Source organism: Eurytemora carolleeae, unplaced genomic scaffold (assembly GCF_000591075.1).
Source record: "Eurytemora carolleeae unplaced genomic scaffold, Eaff_2.0 scaffold307, whole genome shotgun sequence".
Taxonomy (NCBI): Eukaryota; Metazoa; Arthropoda; class Copepoda; order Calanoida; family Temoridae; genus Eurytemora; species Eurytemora carolleeae.
In genome coordinates, this window is record NW_019396268.1 from 209,724 (window position 1) to 229,878 (window position 20,155).

The 20,155-nt window shown below is 32.6% G+C and overlaps 1 protein-coding gene and 1 long non-coding RNA gene across 2 annotated transcripts; both read left to right on the forward strand.

Annotated features, from left to right (window-relative positions):
• The first annotated feature begins 3,768 nt into the window (after positions 1-3,768).
• On the forward strand, positions 3,769-15,776 carry LOC111699754 (protein bric-a-brac 2). The gene is made up of 16 exons (XM_023470487.1): positions 3,769-3,854; positions 3,947-4,036; positions 5,942-6,037; positions 7,275-7,355; positions 7,909-7,977; positions 8,276-8,342; positions 9,404-9,548; positions 10,179-10,318; positions 11,532-11,650; positions 12,313-12,522; positions 13,037-13,108; positions 13,549-13,631; positions 13,787-13,855; positions 13,976-14,096; positions 14,563-14,706; positions 15,734-15,776. The coding sequence occupies exons 2-16, from the start codon at positions 3,956-3,958 to the stop codon at positions 15,767-15,769; spliced, it is 1,533 nt and encodes a 510-aa protein (XP_023326255.1). The 5' UTR covers positions 3,769-3,854; positions 3,947-3,955; the 3' UTR covers positions 15,770-15,776.
• Positions 15,777-16,123: 347 nt separating this feature from the next.
• LOC111699755 (uncharacterized) lies at positions 16,124-16,946 on the forward strand. Its single transcript, XR_002764808.1, has 2 exons — positions 16,124-16,547; positions 16,727-16,946. It is a non-coding gene; the product is annotated as an uncharacterized LOC111699755 (long non-coding RNA).
• Positions 16,947-20,155: the final 3,209 nt, after the last annotated feature.

Sequence of the window (20,155 nt, forward strand, 5' to 3'; positions counted from 1 at the left end):
ACCCCCCCCCCCCCGACATCTCTTCAAAATCTAGCTAATTACAATTACAATCTAGCATTATTTTAAGTTTTTTTGCTGATAAAGATTCTATAAAAATATTATTTTGATCAGTTTTTATGATTTTAATTTAGTATTAAAAACAAGAGTACGAATTATTCCTAGTCCAAAGGTCCCTTTTATCATTTTTTATAAAATCTACACCAGGCTTAATAATTTATTCTGCAGTATTTTTCAAGATAAAAATTACTGGGCTGCATTTGGTTTGGCTCAAACTGAAAAAATAACGTTAAAATCAGCTTTATTTAAATAAAGTTTTAAATATTTTCGAAAATGTATTTACGTTGTATTAACCGAGCCAGCAGTTTGTACTTCGTGGAAATCCGCAAACTGATAAAAAATATATTTTGCAAATTAAATATCAAGGTTTTAAACTAGTTTTTATTATAACAAACTCCTGCTGGGGGAGCTAATATAATTGTTAAAATCCTTCCTCTCCACAGTCTTCAACCATTACATCTACCCTAATAACTCTCCTTGCACCTACCAAGCCCACCTGTCTTACACCTACCCGGCCCACCCGTCTTACACCTACCCAGCCCACCCGTCTTACACCTTCCCGGCCCACCTGTATTACACCTACCCGGCTCACCCAAATATCTACCTTTTTTTCCAGACCAGAAAATTGTTCCAAGCAAGGGTTTCCAGACAAAATATGCAAAATTAAGAAATGTCTATAGTTTTTATGCCTACATTGTTCTAGGCTTTAGAGTCATTATTTTTTTGAAATTTGATATTTTACCTTCCCGATTATTACCTCGAATTTGGCTTCAACATAATTTTCAATTTTTATGTAAAATTTAATAATTAGGAGAGTTTATCTTTACATATAATAACCCTATTCCTACAAGAGGGGAAGGGAAGGGGGGGCTTTGAATTAATTCAAATCGAGTATGCATCTCCCCTAATTTTTTTAAAACGTATTTATTATCATGTTAAATATATTTAGCACACTAAATAACTGGAGTTCACAAAAGAAATATTTAGAATTTTGCAAATTTTTGGCAAAATTTATTTTTGCAGATTCTTGAAGAGCTTCCCAAATACAAATAAACTGCTTTAAAGGGACTGTTGTTGTAATTTCAAGTTCCCTTTCGGAAATGGGCCTGATTCACATGATTTTCTAGTTTTTTTAGTGTGAAAACTGTTTAAATCTGACAATTTTTCTTCATTGTTTCTGCAGCTGAAATCAGCAAGTCACTTTTTTGGAGAAATCACAATAGAAAACAATAGATCTAAGCTTTTACGGTACCGATGTGAATTGAATATGACACTTTATAAATGGAGGGTCACTTGAAATTAAGTGTACAAAGATGGGCCGAAAGTAAGCAACAGTCAAATTTTTTTTTGTGCGAGAATCAGTTTAAGTTTTTAAAAGATTTTTTTCTTTAAAGGAAGTGTACAGATAAGGAAAGTGTTGCTAAAAAGAAGTGTACAGATAAGGAAAGTGTTGCTAAAAAAAAGTGTACAGATAAGGAAAGTGTTGCTAAAAAGAAGTGTGCAGATACGAAAAGTGTTGCTAAAAAGAAGTGTACAGATAAGGAAAGTGTTGCTAAAAAGAAATGTAAAGATAAGGAAAGTAAAGAAGTGTACAGATAAGGAAAGTGTTGCTAAAAAGAATTGTACAGATTAGAAAAGTGTTGCTAAAAAGAAGTGTACAGATAAGGAAAGTGTTGTTAAAAAGAAGTGCACAGATAAGGAAAGTGTTGCTAAAAAGAATTGTAAAGATTAGGAAAGGGTTGCTAAAAAGAAGTGTACAGATAAGGAAAGTGTTGCTAAAAAGAAGTGTACTGATAAGGAAAGTGTTGCTAAAAAGAAGTGTACAGATAAGGAAAGTGTTGCTAAAAAGAGGTGTACAGATAAGGAAAGTGTTGCTAAAAAGAAGTGTACAGATAAGGAAAGTATTGCTAAAAATCTAAAATAAAAAAATAAAAGGGAAAATAATTTGATAAAAACGGGCAAAATGTTTTTACTTAAAGGAATGTAATAAAAAGAAAGAAAAAATGTAGAGCTGAGATTAAAATAAATGAAAAAAGGAAAACATCATAAATGGAAACTTGGGAATCGAGGGAGGTTAGTCTCTCCACGATTAAAGAATGCTTTTAGCTCATTTTGTTTATTCAAAAATATCAACGCAAGAATGACGACAGTAATTCTTTTTACAATAAAAAATTAGACTTTTAAATGGAGTCGAAAAAACGGACAAAGTATAATAAACTGTTCGAACTTTTTATTGGATTTTTAATTCTCTTTATTAACAACCTTCCCCCCCCCCTTCCCTCCCCAACAGTCATATTTAACGAAAGGAAACTCTAGATTAAATAAATTAAATATAAAAATAATTATATTTTTTCGGTTATTCACCCTAGTGTTTACAGATGAAGGGGGGGGGGGTGTTCGTTTTTTAATATGATAAATATGGTTTTACTTTTGCTATTTTTGTTTTTTAATCTGTTCCTAAAATGTTGAAGTTGAAAGATGTAAAGAATAACTATCCCTGTTATTTTTGGAAAAAGTTAGAAACGAAGCCATATGTTAGTCAAAATATCAACAATATGACAGAAACTGTAAAATTGAAATGTAAGATTTTATTTTTAGAATTAGGTCAAAAACGGAGCATATGGTTTAAGAATAGATTACTTTCTTACTTGTGTTAAAGCATGAATTTGTTAACGAGTATAATTTTGATTCTTAATATTTTTTATATTGCAATTATTTTTAATTAAGCTCTTCGTCTTAACTATTTACTTGATTCTTTTATATTTTTAGTCATAAAAAAAAATTATTTTTGATTGTTATCAAAAGGGAGGATGATAGTTTCCTACCTGTGTGCTCAGTTAGCTGTACTGCACACTGTTTACTTATACTAGTACTATAGGTTAGGCCAGAATCTCCATATGATAAACAAATATGCAGTACGCTCTCGATATCACTCTATAAACTATAATCTCGTTGTTCTGCACACATTAGGGTGTCCTTGTGCGTACCTCGATAGTTTCAAGTACATACACTGTAAACAAAACTATAGGGCGGCTTATGATCCAGGGATGGGGGNGTGGGGGGGGGTTGATTAAAATATTGCGCGCGAAGAGAGCCGAAATCTTTTAGAATCCATTCTTTATAAAATTTAAAGGCTAGAAGGTGTCTATACTATCTCTTTTTACGCTCCTTATTTTCTCAGGGTTGGGGGGACGTCTGCACCCCAATTTTAAGGAGTATACGTATACTTTGTTTTTCTTCTTCTATAATCTATCATTTTTACTGCTCATCACCAGTCTTATTCTTAGTATCTACAGATAAACAAATATCATGCATTTTTGACGTTTCTGTTTGTCTGATGGTTTGTTTGTTTTACAATAAACGTCAAAACGACCGAACCAATCCAGCCGGTTAAGCTGTTCATCTAATCTCTGTATATAAAGTTGCAATCTCTGATTTTTTTTTGTCCGTTCATAACTCAGGAACCCGTGGATCGATTTGTCTCAAATTTTGATTGGGGAACTCGGGAGACCCTCGGGAATGTTATTAGGTTGGTTTTGATATTCTAACATGAGTGGGTCGACTTTAACAGCGAAAATTTAGTTTCCCGGTAAAACGTTCAAGTGCGGGTGAGCGACGAGAGTATTCTTTAATGATCTTGGCAGCACTGGGTTCCTAAGCTAATTAATTAAAGAATAATCCATATTTTAGTTTTTCGGAAATCCGCTAAATGAAAACTGAAAAATGTGCCAAATTTTTTCACTCATTTGTACGAAAGGCTGAACAAACAGATCAGGCATAGACAGATCTTTTTAAAAGTAGGCTTCAGAACGATATATTTATAAGAATTATAATTATAATACCTCAATAGATATATAGTAAACATTATTTTTATTGTTATTTTTTCCAGAGAATAAATATGGTGGATATGGGTGGGAGTGGAGGTGGTGTTGTATCTCCACTAGCTCAGCAATATTGCCTTAAATGGAACAATCATCAGGTTAGCTCTCCTGACACATTCTCATATTTTTACGTCAAGCTGGACCGTAAACGTAATTCTAAATGACCCTCCGTTGATAGTTTACAATTAAAAGCTCCGTCTGATTTAAAGGGACTGTTCTAAATTTTGCATGTCGCTATTTCAATGGAAGGTCACTTGAAATTATAACGATAATCCCTGTTATCTTTTCTCTTTACATATGATAATGTTTCAGGTCATAATTTGTCTTAATCCAATGTTTATTATCAACAGAAATTGCAATAAAACAATGTTTTTGTTAATTTATCATTTTCTGTAGCCTAAAGGTTTAACATCATAAATTGTCTTTTTTAAACATCAATTGTCGTAATCATTATAAAAAAACATATATTGTCACAATATTATTGTTTTTCAAAATTGGTAGAGCCCATTTTCATGATAACATCAATTGCCATATAATTCAATGGTCATACAAACGGAGGGGGGGGGGGGGTTCAACCATAAATTATTGTTAAAATATGAGATTTTTTATAAAATTAAAGTTGTTGTAGTCTAAAACATTTAAAAAGTATATTTTAGAAAATGTGACTTTAAAGTCTCCTTAAATTCAATTAAAGAAAATAGGTCAATACGACTCTTTTTAGCAATCATTTTGACTTGGGATTTTTTTTGAGGTCAGCGACCTCAGATCCTAAATGTTCAATCTTATTTTAAGCATAGATGGTCATAAAATGAAGGGTTTGTATAATTCCAGCCATTTTTTCCCTTCTAAGAGCCAAACTGTACAATAACATACCGTTAAATGGTCTTATTGCTCATTTTCAAAAGACAAAACTTTTACAATATTTTGAAATGCACTTTTTAGAATATTCAATGTTATTTTTGTGATCTATGGAATCTGATCGAGGGGGGGGGGGTTCTCATGTGTGTAAAGTGTTCCTTATTGACATCCCTTTAATGAGGCACAAAGTAATTTTTCCCATAATTACATCCGAAAGACATAACTCAATTTTTTTTCAAATCCTACAAGAAAAGTAACAATATTAGAAGTTTTTTTTATTAATTTTTTAATTATTAACCTAACTTAATCCAAAATCTCATGAATTTTAGGGATCACTGTAAACATTTTATGAAGACAAAGAATGCGGTTTAAAATTTGAGACTCGGTGGAATAATATTTTTAAATTACCGTATATAAAAGCGGTTTCAGATTTCAAAAAGAAAATTATTAGAATTAAAATCAGTGCCTGGCTATAATTAAATTTACAGATTTTGAAATATTTAAATATTGTATTTTATTCTTTACATAAAACTTAGAAACAGTTGAAATAAAACAAACAGTTTTACAAAAAAATGAGATGAAGAAAGATAATATTTCACTGGTCAGTTTAAATCTGCTTTAAAAATAATTTGATCTTCAATAAATTTCGTTGATAAAAACTTTTGCTAAAAACTACATACACGGCCAAATTGAAAAGTCTACCCCCCCCCCCATTATGGCCTACTTGTTTGTTAATAAAAAAAACTAATTTTTGTGTGTATTTTTTTCGCCCTTTTTGTAAAGTCTGTTTTCAGTCGCAGTGTTTTGCTCTGTTCAAATGTTTTTTTTTACTACAATACTTATTTTTAGATATTCTCACAGCTTTGCATCATTTTTTAAAGCGCCAAGAAATATAAATTTTTTAGTACTAAGTTGTATGTCTTTGACTTGGTTTCTTCTGCTTTGGTCTGTTTTGTTTAGAATAACCCAGCTGGGATAATTATGACTTGAGGAATCATCCATTAATCTCTAAAAGTATCCACAATGTATATTGAGATAAAACGTATAGATTAGCGTTATACTCGCACAAATGTTTGGACTTTAGCGGGAAAGAAATCTATTAAATCTATTTTTAAATTATTTTTAATTGTTTATTTTTTATTCAGAACAATCTGTTACGCGTATTTATACGTCTACTTGGTCAAGAACAGTTTACTGACGTTACCATTGCATCAGAGGGTCGGAGAATAAAGTGTCACAAGGTGAATCATTTAAACCATTTAAAAGGGTCTGTATACGTTATTTTGTTGCGATTCTGTTCAAAATAGTATCCTTTTAAACATTATCTTTTTATTTGTTAATCCTTGCCCTAATACACAGGAATTCACAGTTGTATTGTTTAGCTGCATATACAGTGATGTACAAGGTGGCAAGTTATCAACTTTACCTTCAGAAATAAAACATTATCGATACCAAGATAAAAGTATTCCGTTGTGAATCCCTGATGTTAAGGTTTAAAGTTTTTTTTTAAAGGCTTAAATCATGTTTTATTGAAGTCAGTGTTTTTATATCTTTATTATTTTATCTTTTCTAATCTATTCTTGTTTATTTATGTATTCAAACAGACGTTTTTTGTTCAGATACTCCCTACATGGCTTAATTAAATTGAAGTATTAATTACATTGAACTAAAGTTTCATAAAATATCTTAAAATATAATTCCATATTTCTAATTTTAAGATGGCTCCATAAAACGCACAAATACAAATGTGTTGACTATTATCCTAAATACACTCTTTCTAATATTTTTTTTTATATTTTGAATTTTTCATTCATCATTAGAAATAGAAATGTTAAAATGAAACTATTAACATTAATTTTATTAAGTTTCCAAAGTGGTGTTAATGAGTCAACAAATGATCATTGTAGATTTTCATAGTTTTCAATATTCTTGTTTTATTGAAATTATTTGGTTTTAATCGGTTCCATCGCTAAACCTGTTGAAGCCTGGGAGCCTGGAAACCCTTTTGTAATCCATCAAAACCAAAAGTTTTTTAGGACCTGGTTTTTACCAAGGTTTTACCAAGGTTTTTGCAGTTTTTGTTCGACGCCTTGGCCAACTTTACTGATTGATTATATTCAACCCTAAAACATTGACTGCATTTTAAAGATTTCACTCATTTTTAACCTATCAATTTTATTAGAGAAAAATATGGCTTTGTTTTATAAGGGATGAATGAGATATTCTTATTTACTTGCTGAAAATTCAGTGCAATCGGGAACGCCAGATCGTCTGGTGACTCGAGTTTCCCGGAATTTAAATTTCAGTTATAAAATAGAGACATCTTCGTGGTCAATGATAAAAGAATTGAGATAAAAGGGCTTCTTTAGAAAAAAGACATTTCGCTTGAAATTACGGTCTGCATCCCTTTAAAGGTCAAAAAGCTTTAAATTTAAAAAAAGCAAAGTCTGAAGGACGATTAAGTTGAAATGTTTTTAGATGGTTTTGTCTGCCTGTAGTTCATACTTCGAGCAGCTGTTTACAGCCTACAGTGAATCCAGCCAGATTGTCATTCTTAAGGAATAAATTCAGTTCATTTGATATCTTTCAACCATATTATGCCGCTATTTAAAAAATATTTTCCGCCATTTTAAAACTTTTTCCCGCTTTTTTAAAAATAGTTTCCGCCATTTAAAAAATATTGCCGCCATTTTAGAAATATTCCACAATATTCAAGGTTCCTTCAACTTATCTGGTATTTAACAAAAAAGAATACTGCAGTGGTACTCATAAATCTGTGGAGTAAGAAGACGAATGTTAGACTCTAGTTATGATTTGAAAAGGTCCACATGAAACACAGTATTTGTGTGCAGTGCAGCACAAATCTTCTTCATTAAAAAAGTTGACAACATTAAATACGCACAAGATTGCTGAAAAGTCGTCTTCCTTGTCCACAGTTTATGGGTTTCACTTTGTTCGTATTTTTGGAGAAAATGTTTTCTTCTTATGTTTCAACTTGAAATTAGCATGGAAAATGTTTCCAAAATGAAATCGTTTTCCTTATTTTCATAAATATTTCTCTAAAATATTCTATTTTTATTGAAATAATTTATACTGGAACTGTATTTTCTAGGATACACCCTACCAAGATATAGCGGCAATTATAGAATTTATGTACAAAGGAGAAATTAATGTTTCTCAGGTAGGAGAATTCAGGGCAATTCCACCCACCTTGCTTGGCCATTTTTAAGATTCTCGGGGTTGTATAAGGTTCCACAAATTCTTAAGTTTTACAAATTTCAAATTTCAAAACCATTTATTCTGATTGGTTTCTAGCACTTTACCATAAGAGAAATAACATGTAAAAAGCGAAGTTTTTGTGGTTTTATAATGCTTGGTTCTTTAATCCCATGCTAAATAGAATTCCCAGAAATAGAAATGTGCTTAATTGCTATATAAGAATCTCATCCCATCTTATTTTTATTTTTTGTTTGATTTAGGATCGATTGTCGTCTTTGCTAAAAACTGCAGAAAATTTGAAAGTGAAAGGACTAGCTGAAGTGTCAGGTAGAGAACTATCTATTCACATGTATATGTCTATCTATCTATCTATATAATAAACTTTCTAACTATATCTATCTAACTTTTACCCAACTATCCAACATATAATTTTTTTCTCCAACTGTCGGTATCTATCATGTCTTTTTTTAGCTATTTATCTATCTACATGAATATTAAAATATCTATTTGCTATCCATGGTTTAGTTTATTATTCAAAGTTTGGTTCGTTGGAAAATATATTCTTCAATGTCGTCTTCCATAGAGATTCATTTTGTTAAGAACTCTTGATTTTATAATACAGTGATATTCAGAAAACTCTGGAATAGGAAGTCTACTTCTAAATTCATGTTATTACTTTTAATAGCGCATTGAACATGAGGTTCAGCAATTATGCCCTGTAAACAGACCCATTTTACTTAATAAGTAATTTAATAACTTTCAAGTAAAGCTATTCACTTTAAACAAGATCAAATGCACTTTAGAAAAGCTGTAATGTCGCCTTCCCATTCCACAGTTGTCTGGTTATGACTGTAGAAACAAGAAAAATGATAATTATCAAATTATTGACTATAGCAGTTTAAAAAATTCTTAAGAGATGGCTGTTTTCGTTATCCTTTACAAAAATAATTTTCATTATCATCATAATCTTCATTGTTATGATAAATATAATTATTGTGTATGCTGTTAATAATACCTTAGGAGAGGAGAAGAAGTCTCAACCCAACCATGTTACAAACTATAAAAATTACAACAATAATAATGATACCCCCTGTATTTAGGAGAGGAGAAGAAGTCTCAACCCAACCATGTTACAAACTATAATAATTACAACAATAATAATGATACCCCCTGTATTTAGGAGAAGAGAAGAAGTCTCAACCCAACCTTGTTACAAACAATAATAATTACAACAATAATAATGATACCCCATGTATCTAGGAGAAAGCATGAAGTCTCAAGGCAGCCATGTTACAAACAATAGAAATTTAAACAATTAGGATAATAATAATAATAATAATATTAATAATAATAATTATAACAATGATAATAATACCTCCTGTATCTAGGAGAGGAGAAGAAGTCTCAACCCAACCATGTTACAAACAATAATTATGCAACCAGCCACAACACTGCCCTGGGGAACACTGTTACACCGTCCAGGATCCCCGCCCCTAGACTTCAAGGACCGCCTCCTATGCAAATGATGGGAAGGTAATTGATTAACTGATCAATCAATTTCTGATTGATTTGATGAACAGTTTATCTAATGATCAATTAGTTTACTTAGTTATTACACCATTAAAATCTCAAATTTTAGTATTGTCCCTTTAAATTTAAAAGGGGAATCCAAAGAACTACTGGGGAGTTGAAGACGACATTTACGCAATCTTATGGGTATTTAATGTTGTTATAGAGTAAAAAGTTTTACCAGTTATAACTTAAGTCTCAATTCTCAATTGCTCTGTTTTATGGACATGGGCTATTCAAAATCCCAACATGAGTGTACCGGTCCATCTTTCCTTTCCACAGTTTTATGGGTCTCACTGTACTGTTCCTGTAAGATATATAATTCATCTTTTTTATCGTTTAAGTTCTATGATTTAGTTATTGTCCTTTCAAGTCCTGGTCTTAAAAAATTGATTAGTAACTCTTACGCTTTAGAATTTATATACAGTCCGAGCTGTAGAATTTACTTAGATATTGTCTTTTAAAGATGTAAAAATTAAGAAATAAGATTGTAGAGTATAGATTGTGTCTGTTAGATTTAGAATTTTTCTCTTAAAGATCTTAAGTTTTTGTATTGTCGATTTAAATGAGGAATTTACTTATTGTATTAATTAGATCCCCTGCAGCTGCATCCTCTCTCATGTCTGAGATGTTAACGAACGGTGATAGTAAGCAGAGAAAACGAGGCCGACCTCGTACACTAGACGGACCAGAGGACGAACCTTCATTCTCACCCAGGATAGTTGGTGCACAAGGTAAACCTTAGTTGTATTAGAGCTGTACACGTGTACCCTGTACCGCTTTGGTTTACCATGAACATATTTGTACACTATACGGTGTAAACCATAGCTGTACAGGGTACACTACAGTTGTACAGGGTACACCATAGCTGTACAAGGTAAACCATGCTTTTAAAGGGTAAACCATACTTCTACAAGGTAAACCATACTTGTACAGGGTAAACCATAGCTGTACAGGGTAAACCTAACTTGCACAGGGTAAACCATACTCGTACAGGGTAAACCATACTTGTTCAGGGTAAACCATACTTGTACAAAGTAAACCATAGCTGTACAGGGTAAACCATACTTTTACAGGGTAAACCATACTTGTTCAGGGTAAACCATACTTGTACAGGGTAAAACATACACAGGGTAAACCATACTTGTACAGGGTAAACCATAACTGTACAGGGTAAACCATACTTGATACAGGGTAAACCATAGCTATTCAAGGGTACATCATAGCTGTACAGTTGGTGTACAATATTAACTATAGATGTACAGTTTACACCATAGCTGTACAAGGATACACCATAGATGTACAAGGTAAACAATAGTTGGTACGCCGTAGCTGTACAGGGTAGACCATAGCTGTACTGTTGGTGTACAAGGTAAACCATAGTTGTACACTGTACAGGGTACGCCATAGTTTTACAAGGTAAACCATAGCTGTATAGTTGGTGTGCAAGGCAACCCATAGATGTAACTACAGGGAACACCATAGTTGTACAGTTGGTGTACAAGGTAAACCATAGTTGTACACTGTACAGGGTACGCCATAGTTTTACAAGGTAAACCATAGCTGTATAGTTGGTGTGCAAGGCAACCCATAGATGTAACTACAGGGAACACCATAGTTGTACAGTTGGTGTACAAGGTAAACCATAGTTGTACAGTTGGTGTACAAAGTAAATTATTGTGATTCAATTGCATATTAAAGAAACTTGATCGTCTAAAGGAACTGTTTAGTAAAGACGTAATTCCCTGCAATGATCTTTCATGTGTAGCTTTCTATGTCCGAATCAAGGATGGAGGAGAAATTCTTATCTTTCGAAAATTTATTTTTCTTGTTTCAACGCTACTGAGTCAGAGGGATCAGACATGCCACTTATGGGGTTTAAATTTAAATAAAGACTACAGCCCCTTTAAATTGTCATGTTTATTTTGACACACTGTTTATTTTTAGGTGGCGGAGGAACCTCTCCTATGATAGTTGCCCCTGGTCTGCCTAGAGAGGGGTCTTTGTCCCCCTTCAAGCACAAGCTCATGTCTGCCCCTTCCCAACAAAGCATGTCACCCCTACAGGTATAGACCTTCTCTGACAGCATTGACCTTCCCCAACAACATTGACCTTCCCCGACAACATAGACCTTCCCTGACATTAGTTACCTTCCTTGACAACATAGAACTTCCCTGACAACATTGACCCTCCCTAGCAACAATGACCTTCCCTGACAACATTGACCCTCCCTAGCAACAATGACCTTCCCTGACAACATTGACCTTTCCCGACCACATAGAACTTCCCTAAAAACATTGACCTTCCCTGATAACGTTGACCTTCCCTAACATTGACCTCCCCTAACATTAATGACCTTTCCTGACAACATTGACCTTTCCTGACAAAATAGACCTTCCCTAAAAACATTGACCTTCCCTGATAACGTTGACCTTCCCTAACATTGACCTCCCCTAACATTAATGACCTTTCCTGACAACATTGACCTTTCCTGACAAAATAGACCTTCCCTGATAACATTGACCTTCCATGTGGAATAGAAAGACGGTGTTTAGACTCCAATTATGATTTTAAATAGTCCAAAGAACATGAGACACAGCAATTGTGCAGTAAAAACAGATCCATTTCACGTAATAGGTAAAAACATATAGTCAGACCATTCCTTAGTGGTCCATGGTTCTCACTGAATGTTTTTATTTTATATTTATAATTTTATTTATTTGTGGAGGCTGCCCTGAACCGCCCCCTGCCTGAACCAACAGAACGCCCCACCCAATCTCCCCCTGGCTCTAGCCCCGCCTCCCCCCACCCTACTCCAGTAAAACAGGAGAGGATGGATGGAATGGATATCGGAGGAATGATGAATCCTAGCGGAGTAAATTCGGAGGCAATGAGTGCTCTTTCGGAGGAGAAGGTTATCTCCTGGGGTATTGTGAAGGTGAAAATTCAGAAATTATTAAAAGGGAACAGGGCCGTATGCAGGCGGGCAATGCCTCCACCCCCCCCCCCTAGAAACACAAAGAAGGGGAAAGGCTTTCAATTAAATTAAGTTTGGCCATCATTGTTCATCTTAATTTTATTCTTAGCTTGCCCTTTTTTTTGTAAGTTTTAAATATCCGACAGCGTCACTTTTTCATACAAATTCCTTTATTTATTACTCCATAGGCAGCAATTCAAAACTTTAATATCGAGTTTCATCCCATAGCCTCAAACTGGTAAACAGTTTTTTCAAAGTTTTTTTTTAACATATTTCGTAAACTAGATTCAACTATAAGAAAAAGTAGTTTTCAACATATCTCTAAATAGCCTTATTTTAGTCTCAATGGTAGCTTAATCATGAGATTTACCCAAATTATTTAAATTGTGAGCTGTAGAGTACAATGTTGCAGTGTCAAGCTTTATTAGTTTCTTATTTAATTATTGATGTATTTTTAAATTGATTATTATTCTAGATGAACGACTACTTAGTAACTGGTACAAGACAACAGTACTGGGAGGAATTATTTGTTAAGAATGTTATGGAGGTAAGTGCTTAAGCCAAAATTGCGAAAGTCAGTTTTGAAGAGAACTCAAGAATGAAAATAAACCGTTTAAATGAACAAAATCACGCATATATATAATTCATACTTGATCAGACAAAGCTTAAAGGGTATACTATACCGTTATTATTTAAGTCGGGCATTATCATCTTTGCATGGATGGTCACTTGCATTTACACTTACAGTCCCTTTAAAAACAAACATCCCAACGGTACACTTCTTATTTATCTGATTAGGAGAGTTTATGACTCTTCTGCTCGGTTAGACAGGAAAGCAGGAATACTGGATGACCGGCCGGCTAAACTAAAAAAACAGTTTTCGATCATAAACGTTTTGTCAAATTGAAAACTAGTTCTCTTAACAGTTTGATTTTATTTGAATTTATAATAATTGAATAATTATCTTAAATTTTATTATATTTGTAGAGTGTGAAGAACAAAGAGCTGGACATGAAGGGAGCAGCTGAACTGCTGGGGGTCAGCTATGGAACACTATACGGTAGATACAGGTACAAAATCGATCAAGCAATCATTCAATTGATCAGTTAATAATTAATTAAATCAATCAATAAATAATCAATAAATACATTAATTAATCAAGTGACTTTTAATAATTTAAATCAATTAAGTTCGTTTGTTACAGAAAATAACAATATTTTTTTAGAGAAAATTTTGGTTACTTGAAGCATGCATGGAATTTGACCGGAAGACCTCAGAAGAAAAACAACCTTTGGTACATTTTCATTTAGTTTCTTTATGATTATTAAATTTTGACCTTTCATGTTTTTAAGTTTTGAAAGAACCTATTTCTATGTTTTCTAAGACGACATTTATGAACGTTGTTTTTGTTCAGGACGGATCCGAACACGAAGAGTATCCTTGACTCAATGCGTGCCGGAAACATCAACATTAAGCAAGCAGCTGAAGCCCTTGGAATGGAGCCCGCTATGTTAGCCTATCAGCTGGCTGGAAAGGTTAGTTTTGTTCTAATTAACTTATTTTAAGAGACCGCTCAATATTTTAACGTTTTAAGAAGCTCATTTTGAGCTGAAAAACGTCCGCCTATAAATGTCCGCATAGGCGGACAAGACAACTCATTTCCCTAGGGGTTCCAACTGGTCAGACACCTATCAGTCTAGTCAAAGATAGGATCCTAATTGTAATAAACTAATTGTAGCTAGGATTTTAAATATATGTTAGAAGCTTGAGCAGGATATTTAAGAGAATATTCATGAATGAAACTCACAAGTATTTTTGTAGATTTTAATCTCTTTTTCTTTGTTTTCATTTTTCAAAAATAAATATATTTTATATCTTGAAAAGTATAACACGTGAAAGCTGTTGTTTTCAAATACAATGTTCTGAAAAATGCGTTAAAATGTTACGCAATAGTAATATTTAAACAATAATTGTAATTTTTGCTATTATTTCTTGCATCAGGTGTGTGGTGAGGATGGAATGGTTGGTGGAAGTGAGGAGGATGAGGAGGGTGTGGAGGACGAGGATGACGATGAGATGGATCTCCAGGAAATGATGGAGGTTCAGCCGGATATAATCCTCGGAGAAACTGTGAGAAAACATCAGGTTTATTATTTCTCCTATCGGGGGTTTTATAAACTTGTCGTCGTAAATAACAATACAATGTAGACTGGTTTCTATTTCAGTTTTTATCTCAACCAAGTTTTCATAAATCAGAACCAAAGATATAGAGAAGCTGACAATACATTGTAACTTGAATATTACTTTTTGTTGAAATTAATTTTAGAAAAGGTTGGGAGTACTTAGATAATTAAATTAACGGCTTTTCTGTATTTGAATTAAAGGGAGTGACCGGCAATGTATAATAGTTGAATTGAGAATGTAGTACTGTGGAGAAATTGTTTAGGGATTCATTTGAGACATAAAACGTTTTAATGATGTATAATTACCGAGTTTGAGCGCAAAGTCGACGTTCAAAATCATCCATTTGGGTGGTTCCGTTTTGAGAATCTATTTTTTTAATTATTAAATAACAACGTCAAAAAGTGTAAAAAAAAATTTCGACAGTAAACTATTAAGATGTTCTCAGTTCAACTATATACCGTACATTGCCGCTTACTCCTATGAAAGCTTGCGCAAGAAATCAGAGTTTACCGGGATTGTAAGTGTAATTTCAATTGACCCTACATGCTAAGATAGCAATGTCCGATTTACAATGGTACTCTTAAAAGCTTTGCCTGAGCTGGAAACTTTTGAATGGTAGATATCGGGATTAATGCTTAATCCACTCTTTTTCTTAATCGCCAGATTAAATGATGCTTGTTTTCCTCTTGTTATTAATCTCCAGATTAATTAACCGATCGGGATTAAGGATATTCCATTCTCAAGTTTTCAGCTCTGATCCAGTATGAATAAGATATCCGTGTTTTTGTTTATTTTCAATTGTGGTTTCTCTGCACAAGTGATTTGCACATTTCATGCTTATATGAAATTCACAGAAATAAACACTTTTCCGAGTCAGAAAAACGAAGTCATCTTCCACATGTTTTAGATCTGATAAAGGTTTCATTTTGTCCGCTTGAGCAGGTGGTCCTAGATTATTCATTGTTGTTAATTTATTTATTTATTTCAGGATGATTATGAGGATAGTATAGTGGAAGGAGAATGAAGAAGATCGACCCAAATCTTAGATTTAGAATTTCCTTGATTAAAATCTCTCTACATCTATTTTAATGATGAAAACTTATATCATAAAGGGACTGTAGACATTATTTAAGGGACCCCTCATCTTATTTGGCATGTCCGATTCTCAACAGAACCCTTTAAATCTTTGTCTATTTTTGGATTATATCATATCCTTCTTTTCTTTCGGAAAATTGGATATTTTCTATTGAGGTTTCTTTTCCAAAGTAAATTGTAGAATTTTGTAGTTGTTGTAGAAAGAAAATTGTCAGAATTCTAAATCTTCTCAATTTTACTCAAGTAATCTTTAAATAAGGGCCTTTTAAGATTATGTTAACAGTCCCTTTAACAATTTTGTAAAGATTTAATGATTTTAATCCTTGAATTATCTTGAAATTTCACCAGTTTGTCTTATGCTCCGTCTCCGATAGTGTTTGAATTCACATTAGTTTTTTATATTTATTGTAAAGATTGGAATAGAATTAGTTAATCCGCGCAATAAGGATTTGATAATCCGTGCGAACTAAATTTAACCTTTTACCAGTGCTCAGAATCCGAATGATAAGCATCTTTCCGATTCCTGGATCCGGATCCGGATCCGGTGAAGACCACTCCAACATTTGTGTTATTTATTATAATTGATTTGAAATCAAGAATTTGAAATCGGGACGGATTCATTGTTCAGGATCTCTAGGATTCTGCATCTAGGATTCAGGATCTAGGATTCAGGATATAGGATTCAGGATATAGGATTCAGGATATAGGTTTCAGGATCCAGGATCTAGGATTCAGGATCTAGGATTCAGGATCTAAGATCCAGGATCTAGGATTCAGGATCTAGGATTCAGGATCTAGGATTCAGGATCTATAGGATTCAGGATCTAGGATTCAGGATCTAGGATTCAGGATCTCTAGGTTTCAGGATCCTGAATCTTGGATATAGATGCGTATAACATGGATTCTAAGCTCAGTTTGTTAACCCTATGCAACTTCTAAACGAAGGCTGAAAGTTTTCAACCCTGTAATTGTAAAAAGAAAATAATTATATGTATTGTATATATATATATAGAAAATATTTTTCAATTTATTATTATGATGCATTTTGACAGTGTACTTGTGAAAAATGTTTTAACTTGGTCAGAAATAAATTTAATACCGTTTTATTTTGCGTAATTTTCTCTGTGAATATGAATAGATTACACATAGCTGACCTCCATCTTGACCTCTCTTCGAAAATGACCTCCAAAAATGGTCTAAATATCAAATCAATGAAAATGAGTCCTGTGAGGTATCAAATAGTAGAGTTTTTGGAGTTCCGATTCCATTCTGATCCCCCTTTGACATCAGATGGTCCACGAGGTCGTGACCTCCAAAATTTGCTTACCTCTGGAGATCAAAATATGTGAGCAATGAAAATAAGTCATGTGAGGTATTAAATCACAAGCATTTGGTGCTCCGAATCCATTCTGATACCCCTTTCCGACCTCGGATGATCCTGAAGGCATTTACTTTCAGAAAGCAATAACCTCCGGAGAGCTAAATATGAAATCGATGGGCTTGATCGGTTCAGTCGTTTTGACGCGCATTGGATACAAACAATATACAGATCAGGCCGTTTCCTTCAGATATTAATTATAGACAGTGTATCCCAATAAACATGAGAATTGAGAGACGACTTGAATATTATATTGGATTTCCGATAACTGCTAAAAGAGATAAAGTGCATCAAAAAACAGTTGAAAGTCTAATGAGCTTTCTAAAATGTGGACTATCTTCTTTGTATCTTTAAAATTGATAGAGATATTAAACATTTGAACAGTTTTCTTGATTTTTATAAAACTGGAATCTAGAAAAATTTTCTGATATTTCCGTTAATTTAGAAGGTGGAAAAATGGCAAGAACAAATTTATTTATTTATTAAAATAGTTTTACTGCTGCAGAATCCAGAATCCAGAGGTTCACGTACAAGGAAATCGGACGACGCTAGCTCTAAAGAATCGTCATCAAGTCCTCCAAGCCAGACGCCGAGAATTATCAAGCTCTGAGTAGTAGACTAGATACTTATAAGGGTTTGAAATCTATTTGAAGCTAGCTCAACTCTCTAAACTATTTTTAAACTAGGATTTAAATAGTTTAATAAAGATTTTTGTTATGCATTAGAAAGGCACCAATTCAAGTTTTTGGCTTTTATACTATCAACGTGATTATATAACACGAGCAGCCACATTTATACAACTATCTAGGTTTAAAAATCTGTTTTTAAGCTCAACTCTTTAAGCAAATTTTATAAGGAAAAAATTCAAGATAATTAAAGTCAGGTTACAGTTGTTATCCATTTGAAAGGCACTAATTTAATTTATTTGTTTTTTAAAAAATCTATTTTTAAGCTTAACTCCTTAAGCTAATTTTATAATGAAAAGATTCAAGATATTTAAAGTCAGGTTACAGTTGTTATTCATTATAAAGGCACCAATTTCAATTTGATTTTGGTTTTTTTTTTGTTTTTTTGTTTTTTTTTAAAAAAGGTTTAAATTTTTTTCTTTTCTTTACCAATATAGTTAATAGTTATTGAATATCACGGTTTCTCAATGAAATATTTCGTATTTTAGTATAAGAAAGGGATTCCAAACATATAATTTTATATTGTTATGTTTTGTGATGATTTTCAATAAAATTTTTTTCATTACTTATAAATGTTCAGGATTTACTCAATTTCAGAAAAAATGATAGAAATAGTTTAACTGGTCCTTGCAATCATAGGTCTAAATTCAATTTCAAGAGTTACCAGACAAGCGGTTAATAAAGTTAGTAAACAAATTGAGAACAGTTTGCAAAAAATTAAACTTGAGAGTCGTATTCTACTGGATGGTAAACAAAGTTTTAATTTATCTTCTGGGGATTTTTTTGATCAGAATCTAGGAACATCTATGAGTTTTATAAATAGAGTCAATAAAAATCTTGATTTTAACGCCATTTTGTCTAATATATTAGAAGATGTAGACTCTAAAATACTAAAATTTAGAATCAACCAGGAAATTGATTTATTAATAAAAAAGATTACCATTGAACTTTTTAAAGAGTTGGAAAACCATTTAGCATATTATGTTAGAAATGAAATCTTAGAAATAGAAGAATCGTTGAAAGGACAGAGTTTTTTTAATCTTACTAACGAAAACATTCCTATAAATTTGAGGGATAAGTTGGATCTGGGTAAAAAATATTGTCCTTACTTTAAAATCACAAAGAAAAAAGAATTACATATGTTCGACCAAGAAATTACTCAAATGTTTACTAACTACCTAACTTTTGAATACGGATTAAGATCAAACTTATCGGCAAGCAATTTAAACAAAGACCTGAGAAAACTTAGGAAAACCATGAAGTTTAGGAATAATACAACGTTAGTAAACATCCTATGTGTTTTTGAAAGAGTATATAACAAAACAAGAAAGCAATTTAAAACCATTTTAGTCCAAAATTACTTTGGAAGTAAATTAGACTCAAAACAATTTGGAAAAATTTTTAATTTGGAGGAAAATAAAATCATTATCGAGGCTGATAAGAACGTTGGGTATGTGTGTATGTACACAACAGATTTACTTGATCAATATTCAAAAATAAATGTTCAACAACATTTCGGGAGAGTTGATTTAATCGAATCATGGTATATTGACAATATTAGAAAGTTTATAATAGATGCTAAGATACATCTTCCAACAGAGCTTTCAAAGATAATTGTTAAACAAGATTTCATTTGGGATAAGCAGTATTCAGAAATAGGAGTATTGAGATTACAACCTAAGGTGTTGAAGTTAAAAGCTGTTAATTTTGAAAATATTGAACATTTAACTTCAAGAGGAATTAAAAGCTCTATGAAGGACCCAATTAAAGTCATCCAAAAGATTCTGGATAAAATTTTTAATCACCTATTATTCCATATTGAGGAGAACTTTAATCTACAGTTCGGATGCATTTCACCTTCGGTTACAGGAGTAAAAGAAGCAATTTCCAGAATTAAAGCTTCTAAAACCGGTCGATGGGGCAAATCAATTGAAATAGAAGGTGATTTTACTGACCTATATTGTAATTGTAATGAGCAATTATTATTAGAGTGTGTAGAAAAAGCATGTAAATATGCAAAGTTACATGAATCATCTTTTTCCTATATAAGGCTTCTTATTAAATGCATAATGTCGCATTCGTATTTCAAGGAACCAACAGGTATCTTCAAAACATTAAAAGGATCTCAATGGGAGACTGCTCAGCAGCAAGGGGAAGTGAGATTATACTTAGGATATATGAAGTTGAGATATTTAAAAAATTATCCAGGAAAAATCTATTAAATAATGTTTATAGATTTTTGAGATTTCGA